The sequence below is a fragment of the Prionailurus viverrinus genome, chromosome B2, assembly GCF_022837055.1.
Source record: "Prionailurus viverrinus isolate Anna chromosome B2, UM_Priviv_1.0, whole genome shotgun sequence".
Taxonomy (NCBI): Eukaryota; Metazoa; Chordata; class Mammalia; order Carnivora; family Felidae; genus Prionailurus; species Prionailurus viverrinus.
In genome coordinates, this window is record NC_062565.1 from 80,570,359 (window position 1) to 80,587,698 (window position 17,340).

The following is a 17,340-nucleotide window of genomic DNA, read 5'->3' on the forward strand; positions in this document are numbered from 1 at the left end:
AGACCTTTTGATCTGGGGACATCTAATGTTCTAGAGGCCCATTAAGAGCTGTGTGTGAATTATATCTATTAATAGTGTCCATGTTTGAAATTTGAGAAATGTTGAAGATGGTATGTTCATTTTGTAACAAATAGCATTGTCTTTAGGAGCAATAACTATTTTTCAAAACAAAAGTTATGGGAGAAGAGTAGGTAGCATTATGTTACATTGTTGCAAGTCTCCTTACCGTCTTAATGGAAAGACCGAAGGCTGCTCTCTACTTCTGCACGTGACCCACTGTGGTGTCGTGTGCAGCTTCTGGTAAACACTGCTGTACAATCAGTGAGAGGGAAAAAGCCGACATTGTTACGCTGTCATGAAAATAATTTCAGTTTCGTGTACCCGGGGTTCCCTGGACACTTCCAGAGCTGTTGGCTTAGAGGATGAGAATGCAATTTAAAAATCTGGTTTAGCCACAGGCAGATGTCGTCAGGAATTCTCCATTTAGATTGTACCGCTGTCCATAGAGGTTCTTCTTGTCATATGATGTCACTTGAATTTAATCAACACAAGAAAGTTGAACATTTAGATGAAAGCACTATGCTGAACTTCAGAGAACCCTTGTCTATCTACACATGAAGACCATAAAATGTTTTATTGCAAAAAAATTAGAGCTTGAAGAAGTGTTTTCCCTTTCTGGACCTCCTTAGTGAAAAGGAGTGACTCTGGGGCTGGAAGTAAAAGGCCATGGGTTGAAAGCTTCTGCCAGCTCAAAGCTCTGTACTCTGGTTAAACTTCCTCTGGCTAATTAAGCAACTCGAGGGGCCAAGGCAGGAGGGAGGCACCTAACAGTGCCTGAAAGTCCAGGGTATGCCAGCCACTTGCTTTGTCTTGGTTAATTCCATTAACTACCCGTATTTACAGAATACAGAAAGGGCAAATAACTTGCCGGAAGATCCTACAGCTAGCTGCTGCTGAATTCCAAAATTGGGCTATCAGACCCCATGTCTACTTGCCTGTGTCTGTCCTACCTTCCTGCCCTCTCGGGCAGGCCAAATGCTTCCTTTTGGGGACCAGATTCTTGCCCCATGGTTGGTACCATGGTTCACAGATGAACCTCAGTGTTTGAAGCAAACTAAAAACTGACTTGAATACAGTTTGGTCAAGAGAAAATATGATGGGCTAGTTCAGGTCCAGCGTACCAAGATAGCGAGACACTGCCTGGCGTGGGGCCGCTGTGTTGTGCAAGTCCAGGGGATGCCGTTCCTATCCTCGTCTGTGAGTGGTGTTCCCTGGAGTTAAGCAGTGCACAGCCTGCACACCCCCCTATGGCGACCGTGGCCTGGCACACAAATGCCTATTGTTGTCCTCAACCATAAGCTCCTTGAGATCGGGGACCATGTCCTACTTCCTTCTGGGCTCCTACAGAGCCCAGCACAAGACCTCGGTGCCCAGCAGGCAGGCAGAGATGCGTGTTTGATGTGATTGCTTGGTCTCTCCCTAGGCTGGAAGTTCCACTAGATCAGAGCACCAGGTCCAAGGACAATGCTGTCACGACGCTGCACACACCGTGGTTTGTAACCATGCCTCTTGCCTCCTTCAGGTCTTGCGCTTCAGTCGCGGGCGAAGCCTGAGGAAAAAGAGAGAGAGGCTCAAGGAAGAGAGGAGAGCTCAGTCTGTGCCAAGAGATGAGGTGGCACAAAGCAAGGTGGGGGGTAGCTCTCCCGCCCTTCCCAAACGTCACCCCCTTACAGAGGGTGGGAAACAGTCTGGCTGTTCCTTCTGGGTTCATCTGGCAGCAGCCGTGCCCTCCTGTGTCTCTCCTTTCCGCTGGTTCTTCAAACTGTTGTCCGTGTTTTCCCTTTGGTTTCATGTCCTCTACTCCTTCAGGATTTCAGATCGTGTGCCTGTGTTGCCAGTCTTTCTTGGCATCCTTGTCTGGGCATAGTTTCTAGCCCCATGTGTCTGTGGCCTCATCACTACTGTGTGGACAGCACTGCCTCTAATGCTGGGCCCTTAATGGTATAGGGCAGTGATTTTCAAAATGTAGTGTCCACTGTGCCATCTGGGACCTTGTTAGAAACACAGAGTTGGGGGCCTCACCTCAGACCCACTGGATCAGAAACTCTGGGAGGGGGCCCAGCAATCTGTTCGAACAAGCCCTTCATGTGATTCTGGTGCGGACTAAAGTTTGACAACCACTGGCCTGGGTCGCTTCTTCTCTTTCGGCTTGGGGAATGGATTGAGGCTGCACTAGCCCATGTGATTCCTCTGTTGCAAATTTAGAAAAAGTTGCCCCTTGGGCAGCCCAGCCCTGCTCAGGGTGCATAAGGCGAAGAGAGCCAGAGTCGGATTTCAGCTCCCTCTGCTAGGTGCCCTTGTGCAGTGAACAGCTTGCACAACTGGAACGAACCATGCCTTTCAGCTCTCGCAGGAAGAAAAAGACTAGGATATAAAGACAACTTTTGGCACATAAAATTTTATACCGAGTGCTTATTGTTCTATTTCAAAATCCTCTTATCAGTTTTCAGGGTTAAGGCATTGTAACTATGATTAAGTTTCTGTGGGTGAATTGTACATATTGATTTGTAAAAGTTCTTATAAGGACGAGAAATGTGATGTTTTCATTTCAGGGGGTTCTCCTACTCCATTATGAATTGTGAAGTCCAAGTTCAAAGAATAAATGGTTTTTTTGGTTGTTGTTGCTGTGGTTGAAATGCAAAAAAATTTAAAAATTTCTAATGCTGAGCTGTTTGTGGTAGCTTCCGGAAGCTCTAAGATATAGAATTAGACCCAAGACTCTGTTTACCTTGGCACCTAATGAAGTGAAAGCAAAATATTCAACCAACTGGGAAAGTCCTACATGTTCAGTTTAGTCCACCAAGCAGTGTTCCCTCTTTGTCATCAGCTAAGGTTCCTGTGGGTCCTTTAGTGGATGCAATCTTGCAAACAGAATTTTACACCATTACAGAAGAAGGCAGAGGGGGCAATTAGAACTGGTTTCTGGGCACTTCTTTTTCCCCCCCCTCTGTAGGGAAGTGTCTCCGCAGGAGACACCCCCAGCAGTGAACAGGCTGCACCCAGAAAAGAAGAGGCCAGAGAAGATGTCCTGTCCGCCTCCCCAGAGCCCAAGGCGAAGGACAACAGGCAGAGAAAGTCAAGGCCCAAGGTCAGGAGGCACGTGAAGGCAGCCAAGGGAGGGCTGGGAGGCAGGTTGGCCAAGGGCCCTGGGATCGCATCCTGCCCAGTAGCTAAAATGCCACTGGACTTGGCTTGCTGGTTTGGAGCCAGAGCACGAAAATTAAATCTGGGTAACTGCAAACACAAGGTTAATGTGCTGATCTATTTCTTTGGACATGCGATGCTTCCAGTGCAGTGCCGTGAGACAAAGCAAGACGAGGGTGAGATGGGAGCCGTTGGATGGGGGCCAGTCTTGCCCATGTCACAGTGCTCAGGGGTATTGTTGCTTCCTCTCCCACAGGCGTCAGCATTTTCTGACCCCACTCCACCAGCAGACCAACAGCCTGGACACCAGAAGAACTTGCACGCTCACAGTCACCCTAAAAAGAGGCCCAGGCACCGATGTTCACCGCCACCCCCTCCCCATGAGTTCAGAGCGTACCAGCTCTACACGCTGTACCGGGGCAAGGACGGGAAGGTGATGCAGGTACTTCATGAGCCCTGTCTGGTCATAGGACCGTAGGCCTTAAGCAAGGCTGTCTGTTTAACACTATTCCTGGGGGCTAATATCCGCTTGCAGTGTTGACTTGGGAAGGCAATGAGCTTTGGAGATAAACCAGATGTCCCTCCCTACACTGCAGATACACCGCTGCTGCTGAGGCCCAGGCAAACGGGTAGTTACAAACCTTTGTGCACCATCCTTAAGTGACTAGGTAATCTTGAGGCTCCAGAGTAGATAAAAGCCACAAGGATTGGGACCATGTCTTAACCTCTCTGAAGCTTCTCAGTGCCTGTTGGACCCACAGCTTGGCCCATTGGACATCCCAAAGTTATGCCTCCTCCGTCATCTGTATCCCCCTGGCATACTGACTGGCACTGGATGGGCACTCAAAACCAGTTTGTTGAAGGAGGGAATGAGTGGATTGACTCCTTTATTGTTCCCCTGTTAGGCACCAATAAATGGTTGTAGATGTGAACCCCTAATCAACAAGCTGGAGAACCAGTTGGAGGCAGCTGTGGAGGAGATCCGAGCAGAGCTGGGTTCGGTTCAGGATAAAATGAACACAAAGCTGGGGCATATGGAGAACAAAACCCAGCACCAGGTCAGTGAGTTGCCCCCCCCCCCAACCCCCCCATGGCCAGATGTTCTGTCAGGAAATGAAATCAGAAGCTGCCCACACTGAGCACCCTTTGTATTTTGCAGACTGAGCTGAGTACCTCGGGTGGACTCTCAGGGAAGAGGCTTATGTGATTTCTTCCAAGCGCATTTATTCAAAGTTTTTAAGAACCTGCTTAAATTGCTTCTGATTATAAAAATGATATATACCTATTACAGAGCATTTTCTTTAAATATGAAATTTAGAAAGGGAAAGAAATCCCCTACAAGCCCACCACAGTGAGAAATCACTACTAACATTTGGGTTTATTCTCTTCCAGTCTCTTTATGTTTGTATCCTGGCCCCTTTCCCACTGCACACACAATCAGAACAATCCTGTCTATAGGTGTCTTTATTTTGAAAATTTTCAAAGAAGAGAAACAGTGAAACAGTGCAATGAAAGCATGTCTACTCTCCACCTAGACTCAACCATTTGTTAATATGTTGCCACATTTGTTTTGTGTCTCTCACATGCACCTGTCTTTCTCTTGAATCCTTTGAGATTTAGTTGGAGCCTGTCCTGACTTCTCACCTCTAAATACTTCGGAGCGCATCTTGACGAAGAATAAGGACTTTCTCCTTTGTAGCACAATCCGTTATCATGTATGAGAAAATTAACAATGATTGCATCATATCCAGTCCGTATTGCGATTTATTCCGTTCTTCCAAAATGTTTTCTTATAGCTTGTTTTTGTTTTAAATTCCAGCTCAGAATCCAGTGATTCTTTTGTGCATCTGGGTTATGTCTCTCTGGTTTCTTTTCATCTACAACAGGCTGATTTCTTCTTCCATCTTTTTCTTTATTCCTAGGATATTATCTTTTTAAAAAGTCTAGGCCAGTTGTTATATAGGATGTTCAACATTCTAGACATGTCTGATAGGCTCTTCATGGTATTATTTAACTTGTTCTGTCTCTGTATCTCTGTGAACTGAAAGTTGGGTCTAGAGCAGTGGGTCTCAAAGGTGTCCTCCCTGGACCAGTAGCATCAGCATTATCTGGGAGCTATGGGGGCAAAAATGACAATTCTTGGGCCTCATTCCAGATCTACTGAACTTAATTGTGAATAAACCTCTGGGGATGGGGTCTAGCCACCTGTGTTTGAACAAGACCTCCAAGTTTGAGAACCACTAGTGTCTAGATGCTTATTTCGGTTCAGATTAAGTATTTTTGGCAAGAAAATGTCATAGTTAATGGCGTAAGCTTCAAATTATGTCACATCAGGAGGCACATAATGCCAGGATGTCTCCTTATTAATGATAAGTTTGATTACTTGGCTAAGTGAGTAACCACCATCTTTCTCCATCAAAGAATATATTTTCTCTTTGTAATCAGAAATGTATGGTGGATATAGATTTTTAAGTACAAAAGACACTTTTAAAAATGTATAAGCTAGCCTATTAATAGGAAAAAATCCACATTACAGAAATATGAGATATAGCGATACATTCCAGAGATACCTTCCATTCCTGGTTTTGTGTATTTTCCCGTAGATTTTCTCTTTTATAGATAGTACTTATATAGTTACCACTTTAAAACAAAAATGGAACTATGCTGTGTTTTTTCTTCTTCAGCTTTTTTTTTAATGTTTATTTTTGAGAGAGAGACACAGAGCATGAGTGGGGGAAGGGCAGAGAGGGAGGGAGACACAGAATCTGAAGCAGGCTCCAGGCTCTGAGCTGTCAGCACAGAGCCTGACGCGGGGCTCGAACTCACAGACCGTGAGATCATGACCTCTGCTGAAGTTGGACACTTAACCCACTGAGCCACCTAGGCGCCCCTCTTCCTCAGCTTTTTAATTGAAGTAAAGTTGACACAGGTTACACTACATTAGTTTCAGGTGTACAACATAATGATTGCACAAGTCCACATGTTCTGTCGTGCTCACCACCAAGTGTAGTTACCGTCTGTTACCTTTCACCCCGTGACTTCTTCATTCCGTAACTGGAGACCTGTACCTCCCACTTCCCTTCACCCACTTTGCTCATCCCCCCACCCCTTCTCTGGCAACTACCAGAGGAGTTCATACCTTGTTTCTGCTTTTTTTGTTCATTTGTTTTTAGATTCCATATAAGTGAAATTCTATGGTATTTGTCTCTCTGTCTGCCTTATTTCACTTAGGAAAATGCCCTCTGGGTCCGTCCATGCTGTCACAAATGGCAATATATATATTTTTTTAAGATTTACCATTTTATTTTATTTTAAAGTTTATTTATTTTGAGAGAGAGCATGAGTAGGGTAGGGGCAGAGAGAGAGTGGGAGAGAGAATCCCAAGCAAACTCTGCACTGTCAGTGTGGAGCCCAGGGTGGGCCTTGAACTCATGAACCATGAGATGATGACCTGAGCTGAAACCAAGAGTCTGACGTTTAACCAACTGAATCACCCAGGGTGCCCTGCAAGGTATTCTTTTTTATGGCTGAGTAATACTTCATTGTGTGTGTGTGTGTGTGTGTGTGTGTGTGTGTGTGTGTGGACACACACACTATATCTTATCCACTCATCTTATCAATGGACACTTGGGTTGCTCCTATATCTTGGCTACTATAAATAGTACTATAATAAGAATAGGAATGCATCTGTTTTTCCGAGTTAGTGTTTTTGTTTTCTTCAGGTAAATACCCAGTAGTGGAATTATTGGATCAAAAATGGTAGTTCTATTTTTAATTTTTGAGGAAACTCCATATTGTTTTCCACAGTGATTTTTATCAATTTACATTCCCACCAACAGTGCACAAGGGTTCCTTCTTCTCCACATCCTTGCCAACACTTACTTCTTTTTGATACTGGCTGTTCTGACTGGTGTGAGGCGATATCTCATGGTTTTGATTTGCATTTCCCTTATTAGTGTTGTTGAGCATCTTTCATATGCCGTCTGCCATCTGTATGTTGTCTTTGGAAGAATGTCTGTTCAGGTCCCCTGCCTATTTTTAAATCAAATTGTTGAGGGTAGAGTTGTATAAGTTCTTTATATATTTTGGTTATAAACCCCTTATTGTATATATCACTTGCAAATATCTTCTCCCATTCAGTAGGTTGCCTTTTCATTTCGTTGATGATTTCCTTCATGTGCAAAAGCTTTATATTTTGGTGTAATCCCAATAAAGTTATTTTTGCTTTTGTTCCTTTGCCTGAGGAGACCTATCTAGAAAAATGTTGCTAAGGCTGATGTCAAAGAGATTACTGCTTATATTTTCGCCTAGATGTTTTTTGAGTTCAGGTCTCGCATTTAGGTCTTTAATCCATTTAAACTCATTTTTGCGTATGGTATAAGAAAGTGGTGTGGTTTTTCTTTTGCATGTAGCTGTGTAGTTTTCCCTGCACCGTTAATTAAAGAGACTGTCTTGGGGGCACCTGGGTGGCTCGGTTGGTTGGGGTCTGATTTGGGCTCAGGTCATGATCTTGAGGTTTGTGGGTTTGAGACCCACATCGGGTTCTTTGCTGACAGCTCAGAACCTGGGGCCTGCTTCGGATTCTGTGTCTCCCTCTCTCTGTCTCTCCTCTGCTTGCACGCACAAGTGCTCTCACTCTGTCTCAAAAATAAATATTAAAAATGAAAAAATATTAAAAACTTTTTAAATTTAAAAAAAAAATTTTTTTTTCAACATTTATTTATTTTTGGGACAGAGAGAGACAGAGCATGAACGGGCGAGGGGCAGAGAGAGAGGGAGACACAGAATCGGAAACAGGCTCCAGGCTCTGAGCCATCAGCCCAGAGCCCGACGCGGGGCTCGAACTCCCGGACCGTGAGATCGTGACCTGGCTGAAGTCGGACGCTCAACCGACTGTGCCACCCAGGCGCCCCAAAAATTTTTTAAATTTTAATTAAAAAAATTTTTTTAATGTTTGTTTTTGAGAGAGTGATAGTGTGAGCAGCAAGGGGCAGAGAGAGAGGGAGACACAGAATCTGAAGCAGGCTCCAGGCTCCAAGCTGTCAGCCCAGAGCCTGATGCAGGGCTCGAACTCACAAACTGCGAGATCATGACCTGAGCTGAAGTCGGATGCTCAATCCACTGAGCCACCCAGGCACCCCTAAAAAAAATTTTTTTTAAGAAACTATCTTTTTCCTCCCATATATTTCTGCCTCTTGTGTTGTAGATTGACCATATAAGTGTGGGTTTATTTCTTGGCTCTCTGTTTATTGATCTATGTGTCTGTTTTTGTGCCAGTGCCATATTTTATTATAGCTCTGTAGTATATTTTTAAATCTCGGATTGTGAAATTGCCAGCCTTGTCTTCTTTCGCAAGATTGCTTTAGCTATGTGGGGTCTTCTGTAGTTCCATACAAATTTTACGATTATACTAGTTCTGTGAAAAATGCTGTTGGTATTTTGATAGGGATTGCATTGAATCTGTAGATTGCTTTGGATAGTGTGGACATTTTAAAATATTGAGTTTCTAATCCATGAGCATGGAGTATCTTTCCATTTGTGTTGTCTTTAATTCTTTCATCAGTGCTTTATATTTTCAGAGTATAGGTCTTTTACCTTCTGGGTTAAGTTTATTCCTAGGTATTTTATTCTTTTTGGTGCAAGTGTAAATGGAATGGTTTTCTTAATTTCTCTTTCTGCTACTTTATTATTGGTATATAGAAATGCAACAGATTTCTGTATATTAATTTTGTATCCTGCAACTTTACTGAATTCATGTATTCTAATAGGTTTGTGGTAGAGGCTTTAGGGCTTCCTATGTATAGTATCATGTCAACTGCAAACAGTGACAGTTTTACTTCTTCCTTACCAATTTGGATACCTTTTATTTGTCTGATTGCTGTGGCTAAAACTTCTAGCACTATGTTGGATAAAAATGGTGAGAGTAGACATCCTTTTCTTGTTCCTGATCTTAGGAAAAAAGCTCAGGTGTTTTTTTTGTTTTGTTTTGTTTGTTTGTTTTTACCATTGAGTATGATGTAAGCTGTCAGTTTGTCATATATGGCTTTTATTATTTTGAGGTGTGTTCCCTTTAAACCCACTCTTTTGAGAGTTTTTATCATGAACAGATGTTGAACTTGTCAAATGCTTTTTCTGCATCTAATGAGATGATTATAGAATTTTTATTCATTTTGTTAATGTGGTGTATCATATTGACTTGTGGATATTGAACCATCCTTTCATCCCCAGAATAAATCCCACTTGATTGTGGTGATTGATCATTTTGAAGTATTGTTGAAGTTTGCTAATATTTTGTTGAGGTTTTTTTGTATCTATGTTCATAAGAGATATTGATCTGTAATTTTGTTTTTTGGGGGCATCTTTATCTGGTTTTGGTATCAAGATAATGCTGGCCATGTAGAATGTATTTGAAAGGTTTCCATCTTCTGTTTTTTGGAACAGTTTGGAAAGACTAGGTATTAACTCTTCTTTAAATTGGTATAGATTTGGTGTGTCTGTGGAGGAGAGGATTACCGAGTCTTCCTACTTAGCTATCTTGGACGCAAAGAGCCTTGGTCATCTTTGTAGCTTACATTGAAATTAAGTAATATGTCTTAGGTGTGTTATTTCAATATGCTGTTTAATGGCGATGTACTGTTCTGGGTATGGAGTTACACATATAATTTGTTTTTTGTCTAGTATGTGGTTTATTTACTTATTTATTTATTTTTACCTCCAGTATAGTTAACATACAGTGTTATATTTCAGGTGTACAATATAGTGATTCAACAGTTCCATACATCACCCAGTGCTCATCACAAGTTCATTCCTTAACCCCCCTCACCTATTTCACCCATCCCCACACCCACCTCCCTAAATTACACATATTTTTACTTACAGATTTTTTCACTTAATTTGATATCCCAAGCATTTTTCTATGTCTTCCTTTTTGTTAGACTTTAAAGTTGCTTATAGTTCTTACTCTTATAAATAATGCTATGATGAACACTTATGTGTATAAACATTTGCTTCTCAAGTTATTTGCTCCTTTTTAGGATAATTGGGCCCATAGTTAAGATGTTTAAATCTCTTCATAAATATTAGTAATCTACTAAATAGAAAGGTTGTATGAATTTATATCCTATGGGTAGGATAGGATATAAATCGAGTCTCTGTCTCAAACCTTTGCCATCACTAATATTATTTTTAAAGTTTATGCCAAATCGATTAAGTATATTGTTTAATTTTTATTTCCTTGTTTGTTGGTGAGGTAGAATGTTTTAGGTTTATTTGCTATTTGCCCTTCATGGAAAGCACATTTAAGAACTCTTTTCCTAGTGCCATAGTATATTAGTTAAGACTGTTTTGTAAATAAAACCCACTTCAGCTGGCCTAAGCCCAGGGAGGAGTGTATTAGATGAGTGCTGGACCAACCATCTCAAGGACCTTGCTTCAGTTCAAGGAGGGTGACAGATGGGTGTGTAAAACCTTAGTCCTAATTCCCAGTTCTAGGTGAAGGACTCTGGCATGGGCTCTGGTGCGGCATGAGTCTGGTGTCCATGCCTGAAGCAATCAGCCGTGCCCCAGAACAAAGCTGTATGTCAACACAGTTGCTCTTGACAGAGGATAAGGACGTGGGTGGAGTAGGCCAATCCTAGAAAACAGGAGAGCAGCTCACAGAAAAAACACGAGGGCCAAAGAAACAAAACAGAAGGTGCTCACCACATCTCCAGAACTGCTGCTGCTTTTTTGATTTTTGAACATCATGTGTGTCCCTGGCAGGAGAAGAGCTCACCTGTGAGCCCTCCTCACATTCCAGAACTGGCCCTTCTTTGTGTTTGTGTTTTGAACATCTGATTGTGGAACAACCCTTGTGAGCTGGCCCCTGCTGACAAAGTCTCTCTCCCTGGTATGGACCTTGTCAAAGCAGTGAAAGTTTGGCTTTCCTGGCTGTAGGGTCCTAACGGGAAATATCAAGATAAAGGGGCGGGGGGGGGGATCCAGGAGGGCGTGACTGAAAAGTGACCATCATTGGTTCTCTGGAGCACTCCCCTTGTACTCCTTCCTCACCCTTCTTCACACTTGCTTTGATTACTTTCAGTGAAGCACTGAGGGGATGTATTCACTAGGAACACTGGGTAAAAGCCCTGAGCATTCTGCTTTTGCTATCTCATGGGCAGCTACTAACATTTTAAGGGCTTGGAGGGGTGTTAAAAATTAATTGAAAAGGGTAATGAAAATAATGAACAGCTTCATACTTCTAGAAATAGTTTTCCTTTCAATAATAGTCTTGGAAATAATGTTGTAAGACCTACAAAAATCCTTCTATGCACAAGGTCTGCATTGGCTCAAGTTGTGTATTTACCATGTTCAGTCCTTTCAACCCCTTAGGAGGTAAACAATAAGAAAGAGGCCTTGGCTTATACAAAAACATGCTCAGGGATTGTGAAAAGCCAGGAGTTGGATGCATACTGGATGAAACTAGAATAAAAGAAGTTGAGGTTTGCCTCTGTTTTCACTGGTCTCTGCTGGTCCCCCAGAGCCCCAGAGGTCAAGAGACCAGGGCCCATCCTTAGATCATCTCCATCCTCTGCTTTTTGCTCATTGAATCCTAGATGCGTGTTCTGGACAAGCTGATGGTTGAGCGGCTGTCAGCAGAGAGAACAGAGTGCCTGAACCGCCTGCAACAGCATTCAGATACAGAGAAGCATGAGGGGGAGAGACGACAGGTGAGAGCCAGGATCTGTCCTTAACTGGGGATTTACCACACATCTCCACTGAGTTAAGACTCAGACCCATCATTGAAAACCCAGAGGCCAAGAACCCCTACTAGCATTCTTATTACATAGTGTGTCCTTCTTTTCTAACTCTGAAATGAAGTTAATAGGAAAGAGCATGTAATTCAGTTCATTTGTTGCTGAATATTCTGGTAATAGGTGGAGACAGAACAGTTAATGGAACACACCGGGAAAATGTGGTCTCTGCCTTGAATCATTTCTATGTATTGTACATTTGCTGGGTATTGCTCTGTAGTTGAACAAGATTTGGTTCCTGCCCTTGGAGTTTGTGGTCTACCCAAGACAACAGACATAAAATGAGTATTTTTTGAGTGTGTGAGAATTTATGCTCCTAAGCGGCCAGACATTCTTGATTTGTAAGATTTGGGAAGCTTTGGGTGTTCAAGGTAGCTCTGAGTCCCTCAATGAAGATTATAGAAACTATCACCATTGGTGCTATGTGCATCCTGGTCTACAGAGGGCAAGCAGAGAAGGCTGTGTGGCCTGTGGGAAGGGAGGGGTAGTTCACAACGTTTAGGCTGGTCAAGATGGTATCTCGAACTATCATAATTGAAAAACCCACTCTTGGTGGTTTACTTCATAACCATGGATCCAATTCATCTGGTGTGTGTTGTTTTTTTGTTTGTTTGTTTGTTTTTTGGTTGTTTTTTTTTTTGCTGTCATTCGTTTGTTTTTCTTTTTAGATGTCATTGGTTGACGAATTAAAAACCTGGTGCATGTTAAAGATTCAGAATCTGGAGTTGAAACTTTCTGGAGATTCTAGGGTCTCTAGGACCAAATCCACACCATCTACTTGCGAGTCGTCTACAGGTAACGCATGTGCAGAGAGAGCCATTCCATTCAAAGGTGGTAAAACCCCCAGATATTGTTCTTTGCTGTATCCTGTGGACCTAGGATAGGTCTGTGGAAAACACTGGACTGTAAATTCTGTAGGGGCAAGGACATATTTTACTTACTACTGTGTATTCAGTTTCTATATGGTGATAAAGCACTCCTAGTTAAGTGCTCAAGAATATTTGAGTAAAAGAACATAGAGTAAAAGGATTGTTGACTGGTGACAGCAGTGTTTGAGGTACGATGTTGATGGTGTCAGAGTGAGCCCCAAAGATGAAGATTGATGAATGGACACTGGTCTTCTCAGCAGGTCTCTTGCTGTGGCCCTTGTTCTTCCTTCTCCTTTCTTCTCTTTGATCAGCCTTTTGCCTTTGTCCAACTGTGGAAAACTTCCTTAAACAGCAGTTCGTGTATTAAAGCTGCCCCAGGTGCTAGATAACATGACGTTTCAGACAAAGCATCTTTTCATTAGCCACAATGATTATACTCCATGATGATAATTTTGAGGATAATCAGAGCCTTTGTAATTAGGCCTCCATGGGGGATTTTCATGTCAAGTGTGTTCTGTTACCATAGACCATCTCTGGAACTGTGGTAACATTGGAGAAATCCTGGGCAAATTTTTCATGATCGGTCTAGTTATGGAGCTTGGCTGGAGCTCTGGGTATGGAGAATATGACCACCTCTCCAAATTGGAGCTTGGGTGAAGCAACTACTAACTGGGCCTATGGTGTGGAAAAGGCCCAGAAATTAGGGAATGGGTGTGTGTGTGTGTGTGTGTGTGATGTGTGTGTGTATATAATTTTAATGTTTTTGGTTATTTTTGAGACAGAGACAGAGCATGAGCAGGGGAGGGGCAGAGAGAGAGGGAGACACAGAATCTGAAGCAGCTCCAGGCTCCGAGCTGTCAGTACAGAGCCCGACGCAGGGCTCAAACTCACAGACTGTGAAATCATGACCTGAGCTGAAGTCGGTCGCTCAACCGACTGAGCCACCCAGGCGCCCCAGGGAATGGGTATATTTATTTCCCTCAGTACATGCCCAGTTCTGTTTGGGAGACACTTGGTGAGCTGTCATCCTTAGCAATCACAAAATGGTACCCAGAGCCTTTTAATGAAACTGGCTAAAGGAAAGGCCAGCAGCTGCTTTTGGCTTAGATGCCACCAGTGTGGTTAACATCATTACCCATGAAAGCCCTGACAAGCCAAAATGATAACCAGGGGCAAGTGGAAGGGAAGGGCAGAGCAGAAGCTGCACATGGTGGTTGGCGATTGAGAAGGCCCGATGGTTTACGGGATTATCAGGACTCTCAAACGCCAGCCCATAGCCACATGACTGTGTGAACGTGGATTTACTCTGAGTTGTGTTTTCCTTCTGCAACTAGGCGTGGATCAGTCCGTGGCCACTGCAGGTCCGGTAGCGGCTTCTGACAGTTCTCCTCAGGTGGTTAGGCCCAAGGAAAAGGCCTTCAACTCCACTGCTACCCACAGACTACAGCAGGAGCTGTCTTCCTCAGACTGTACCGCGTCCCGACTGAGGAATGTCAAGGTCCAGACAGCCTTGCTACCCTTGAAAGAGGCGGCCAAGTGTGATCAGCAGGCTGGGCCCTGTGTGGACAGAGGCACCCAAACCAAGAAGTCTGGGAAAAGTGGTCAGACGAGGCATCGGCCCCAGCACCCGGCACCCGGCACCGCCGGTGGGCAGCCGCCCCCGGCAGCGGGCAGTGAGCAGACTGCCTCTCACGTTCGAGACACCTCCCAGGCTCTGGAGATTACCCAGTATTTTTTTGAGGCTGTTTCTACCCAGATGGAAAAGTGGTATGAGAGGAAGATTGAAGAAGCGCGAAGCCAAGCCAGTCAGAAAGCCCAGCAAGACAAGGCCACCCTGAAGGAACATATTAAAAGTTTAGAAGAAGAACTTGCTAAACTAAGGACTAAAGTGCAGAAGGAAAATTAGAATCTGGGAAGTGGCCTGAGAAGGGGCTTCTTGATGATTTCTGCTTTTGCATCTATAGAACAGCTGTGCCCAAGATGTCCATTCTTGTGCACGTAGCAGACTTGCCTTTAAAAACAAAAAGTCAAATTGCTGAAATGTGCCAGGCACACGCTTTCCTGCGCCCTGAAGTTATGAAACTTCAACAGTGACCACCAAAGCCAGGGGAAGCTTGCTTTGTGTTAGGTTTCATTACAAACTTAAAACCTCGGTCTGGGTTCATCTGAGGTTCAAAAGCTCAGATTAAGTGAGCCACGCTAAGAAACGGAAAGATGTGTAAAGCCTAAAGCCTAAAATTCAGGATGTGTGAAATAACATAAATCAAAAGGAAGAAAAATTAATCCCTTGTGAACTTTAGTCATTCATGTGAGCACTCCTGTGGTGCCCAGATGAGAGCATCTTTCTGTACGAGCTATGGCTGAGATGCACTGAATCTTCTCTTGAATTCCTAATTCTTAAAGTGCTGACCTTTTAACCAGATGAAAACTTACCAAACTGATTTTGAGGAGAAAAAGATTTTCATGATGTCACTAGATCCAATATATATTAAAGTATTTTGCAGTCAGAGGGTATTTAAATGATGAGTAATTGGCTACTAGCACTGGGAATATTTGTTAATAAACTCAGATGAGAAAGGTTCAAATCATTTGGTCATGATTTCTGTATTTTCAGTCAAAATACAGAAACACTACAGTTGATTAATCCTACCAATTTTAAAGCAGATTAATGGAAAAGCATTCACCTAACAATCACCTGAAACTTCTATAAGCTATCCATAATCAAACCCAGTTAACCAAGAGTACCTTTCTAAATTTGAGCTTCTCAGTCTACATTTTATAAAGAAATAAGGCTATTTCTTAAAAGTATTTCACTTCTAATTGTATACGGTCATTGATGAACCTCAGAAGTTACCCACTGCTTTGCAGTCTTTATGTCAAGGTAAAAATTGTCAACTCAGTCTAGACCCCACAATTCCCCATCTTATGGAGCCCCAAGGATTTTCCTCTCCTCTGTGGAGTATATAAGTTGTAAAAGTAGCTTGGGTATGTTGAAACTTTGGATTTAGTTATCTTTTAAGCTTCTTGCCCCTTGATTATATTCATCTCCTCAAAATTCCATGTATGCAAAGAAATGTCAATTCTATTTCCATTAACCCCAGAACTGAAAAACTGTTGTCTCTAAGTTTGAATAAAATGTTGCTCACAGAGCCAAAGAAAAAATGATTTCCTGACATGGGAACACCCAGAAAAACAAAGTATGTTTTTAGTCCCTTTGTTCTTGCCTAACAAGCTCAGTTTTTGTTTTCTTAACAGTGACAATCTATAGATCTAGATGTAGGTCACCATTACACAACCTGGATAGGGAATCAATTTAATATTCTCCCAAGTTTATGTTCATGTGCGTGTTAGTCTTGTTCCTCAGCTACTGTTAAGAACGTCTGATTCTCCCCCAGAGGATCTTGTTGCACTGATAAATGTAGAGGTACTTTCCTTTTCTCATCTCCGTTCCTAATGCAGAACCACAGAATTGCAGAGCTAGATGGTACCTTCAGTTTTTTAAATCTTTCCCTTATCCAGCATCACTGAAATCTTCAGCTTTCCTCAATATACATCAGTTTCTTAAGAACTGCCAAATACTCAGAGAGGAAATCCTGAGATGTTCAGTAAGTTGTGGTCTAAGCAGGAGTTCTTTTCACTTACCAAAATAGCTGTTATCTCAAGGAGTATCCTTGTTGAGAAATGAAGACAAATTTTATCTAGACTACGGAGTGCTGTGGTAGGAAGTATTTTGATTATGCAACCCCTACTCATCAGAAGCGGGCAGCTTACCATTGTGAACTGGATATTTTTGCCAAAGTCACAGGGAAGAGACTAGGGAGGACTGAGAAGGGTCCAAGGCACCTAGTCTGACAGGTTACACGGATCTTTCTCTACTAGAACAGAAAACCAGTAGAGGTGAGGAAACAGGATCAGTCTGCCTCCTAACACAGAGAGATGGCAGCATCTCAAGGCCACTGCAATAGCTTATTTTAAACAACTGGGTTTTTGTTCCTTAGTATTGTCAAAAACTCAACTATGGGTCTGATGTGTATTTTTCCTTTTTTCCCTTGTGCTATCTGCTGAAAGGAGCAAATGCCACAATAGTACTTTTCCAAAGAAGCAAAACTATTAATTTATTGGCTGTCATGCGGGTTGTGTTTGAAACAGAGATTGGAGCTTTCAATAGCTATGGGGAAATGATGTAAGACACAGAAAAGCTGTATAATATTGCAGTGGGGTTTTTTGTTGGGGAATTATTGCATTGAATATAGTAAATATCTGTGATTAGGTTGAATATAGTTCTAATCATTTGACTTTGGGGGCCCAAAATAAAGGAAGTGATGTTTTCACATTTAAATCTTTTTTTTTTCAGTCAAGCGTTGATACTGCAGAGATATGTTGTCTTCTATTTAATATTTTTATTAATTTGAATTTGTCTCTTCCAAGCATTAAATATGGTTCTCAACACTATGGATATTGAAATCCTTATTTAA

At 42.5% G+C, this 17,340-nt stretch overlaps 1 protein-coding gene across 10 annotated transcripts in view; it reads left to right on the forward strand.

Moving 5' to 3' along the window:
* Positions 1–17,340, forward strand: part of ANKRD6 (ankyrin repeat domain 6) — a 229,443-nt gene that overhangs the window by 197,212 nt on the left and 14,891 nt on the right. For 5 of the 10 annotated variants that reach the window (XM_047857753.1, XM_047857754.1, XM_047857755.1 and 2 more), the window contains 7 exons: positions 1,484–1,687; positions 3,014–3,148; positions 3,461–3,646; positions 4,110–4,262; positions 11,799–11,912; positions 12,665–12,791; positions 14,200–17,317. In XM_047857753.1, coding sequence (XP_047713709.1) covers positions 1,484–1,687; positions 3,014–3,148; positions 3,461–3,646; positions 4,110–4,262; positions 11,799–11,912; positions 12,665–12,791; positions 14,200–14,771 — 1,491 coding nt within the window. In that variant the 3' untranslated portion in view covers positions 14,772–17,317. Of the gene's footprint in view, positions 1–1,483; positions 1,688–3,013; positions 3,149–3,460; positions 3,647–4,109; positions 4,263–11,798; positions 11,913–12,664; positions 12,792–14,199; positions 17,318–17,340 lie in introns of those variants that run through there. The other 5 variants (XM_047857758.1, XM_047857757.1, XM_047857760.1 and 2 more) reach the window with 3 other exon arrangements.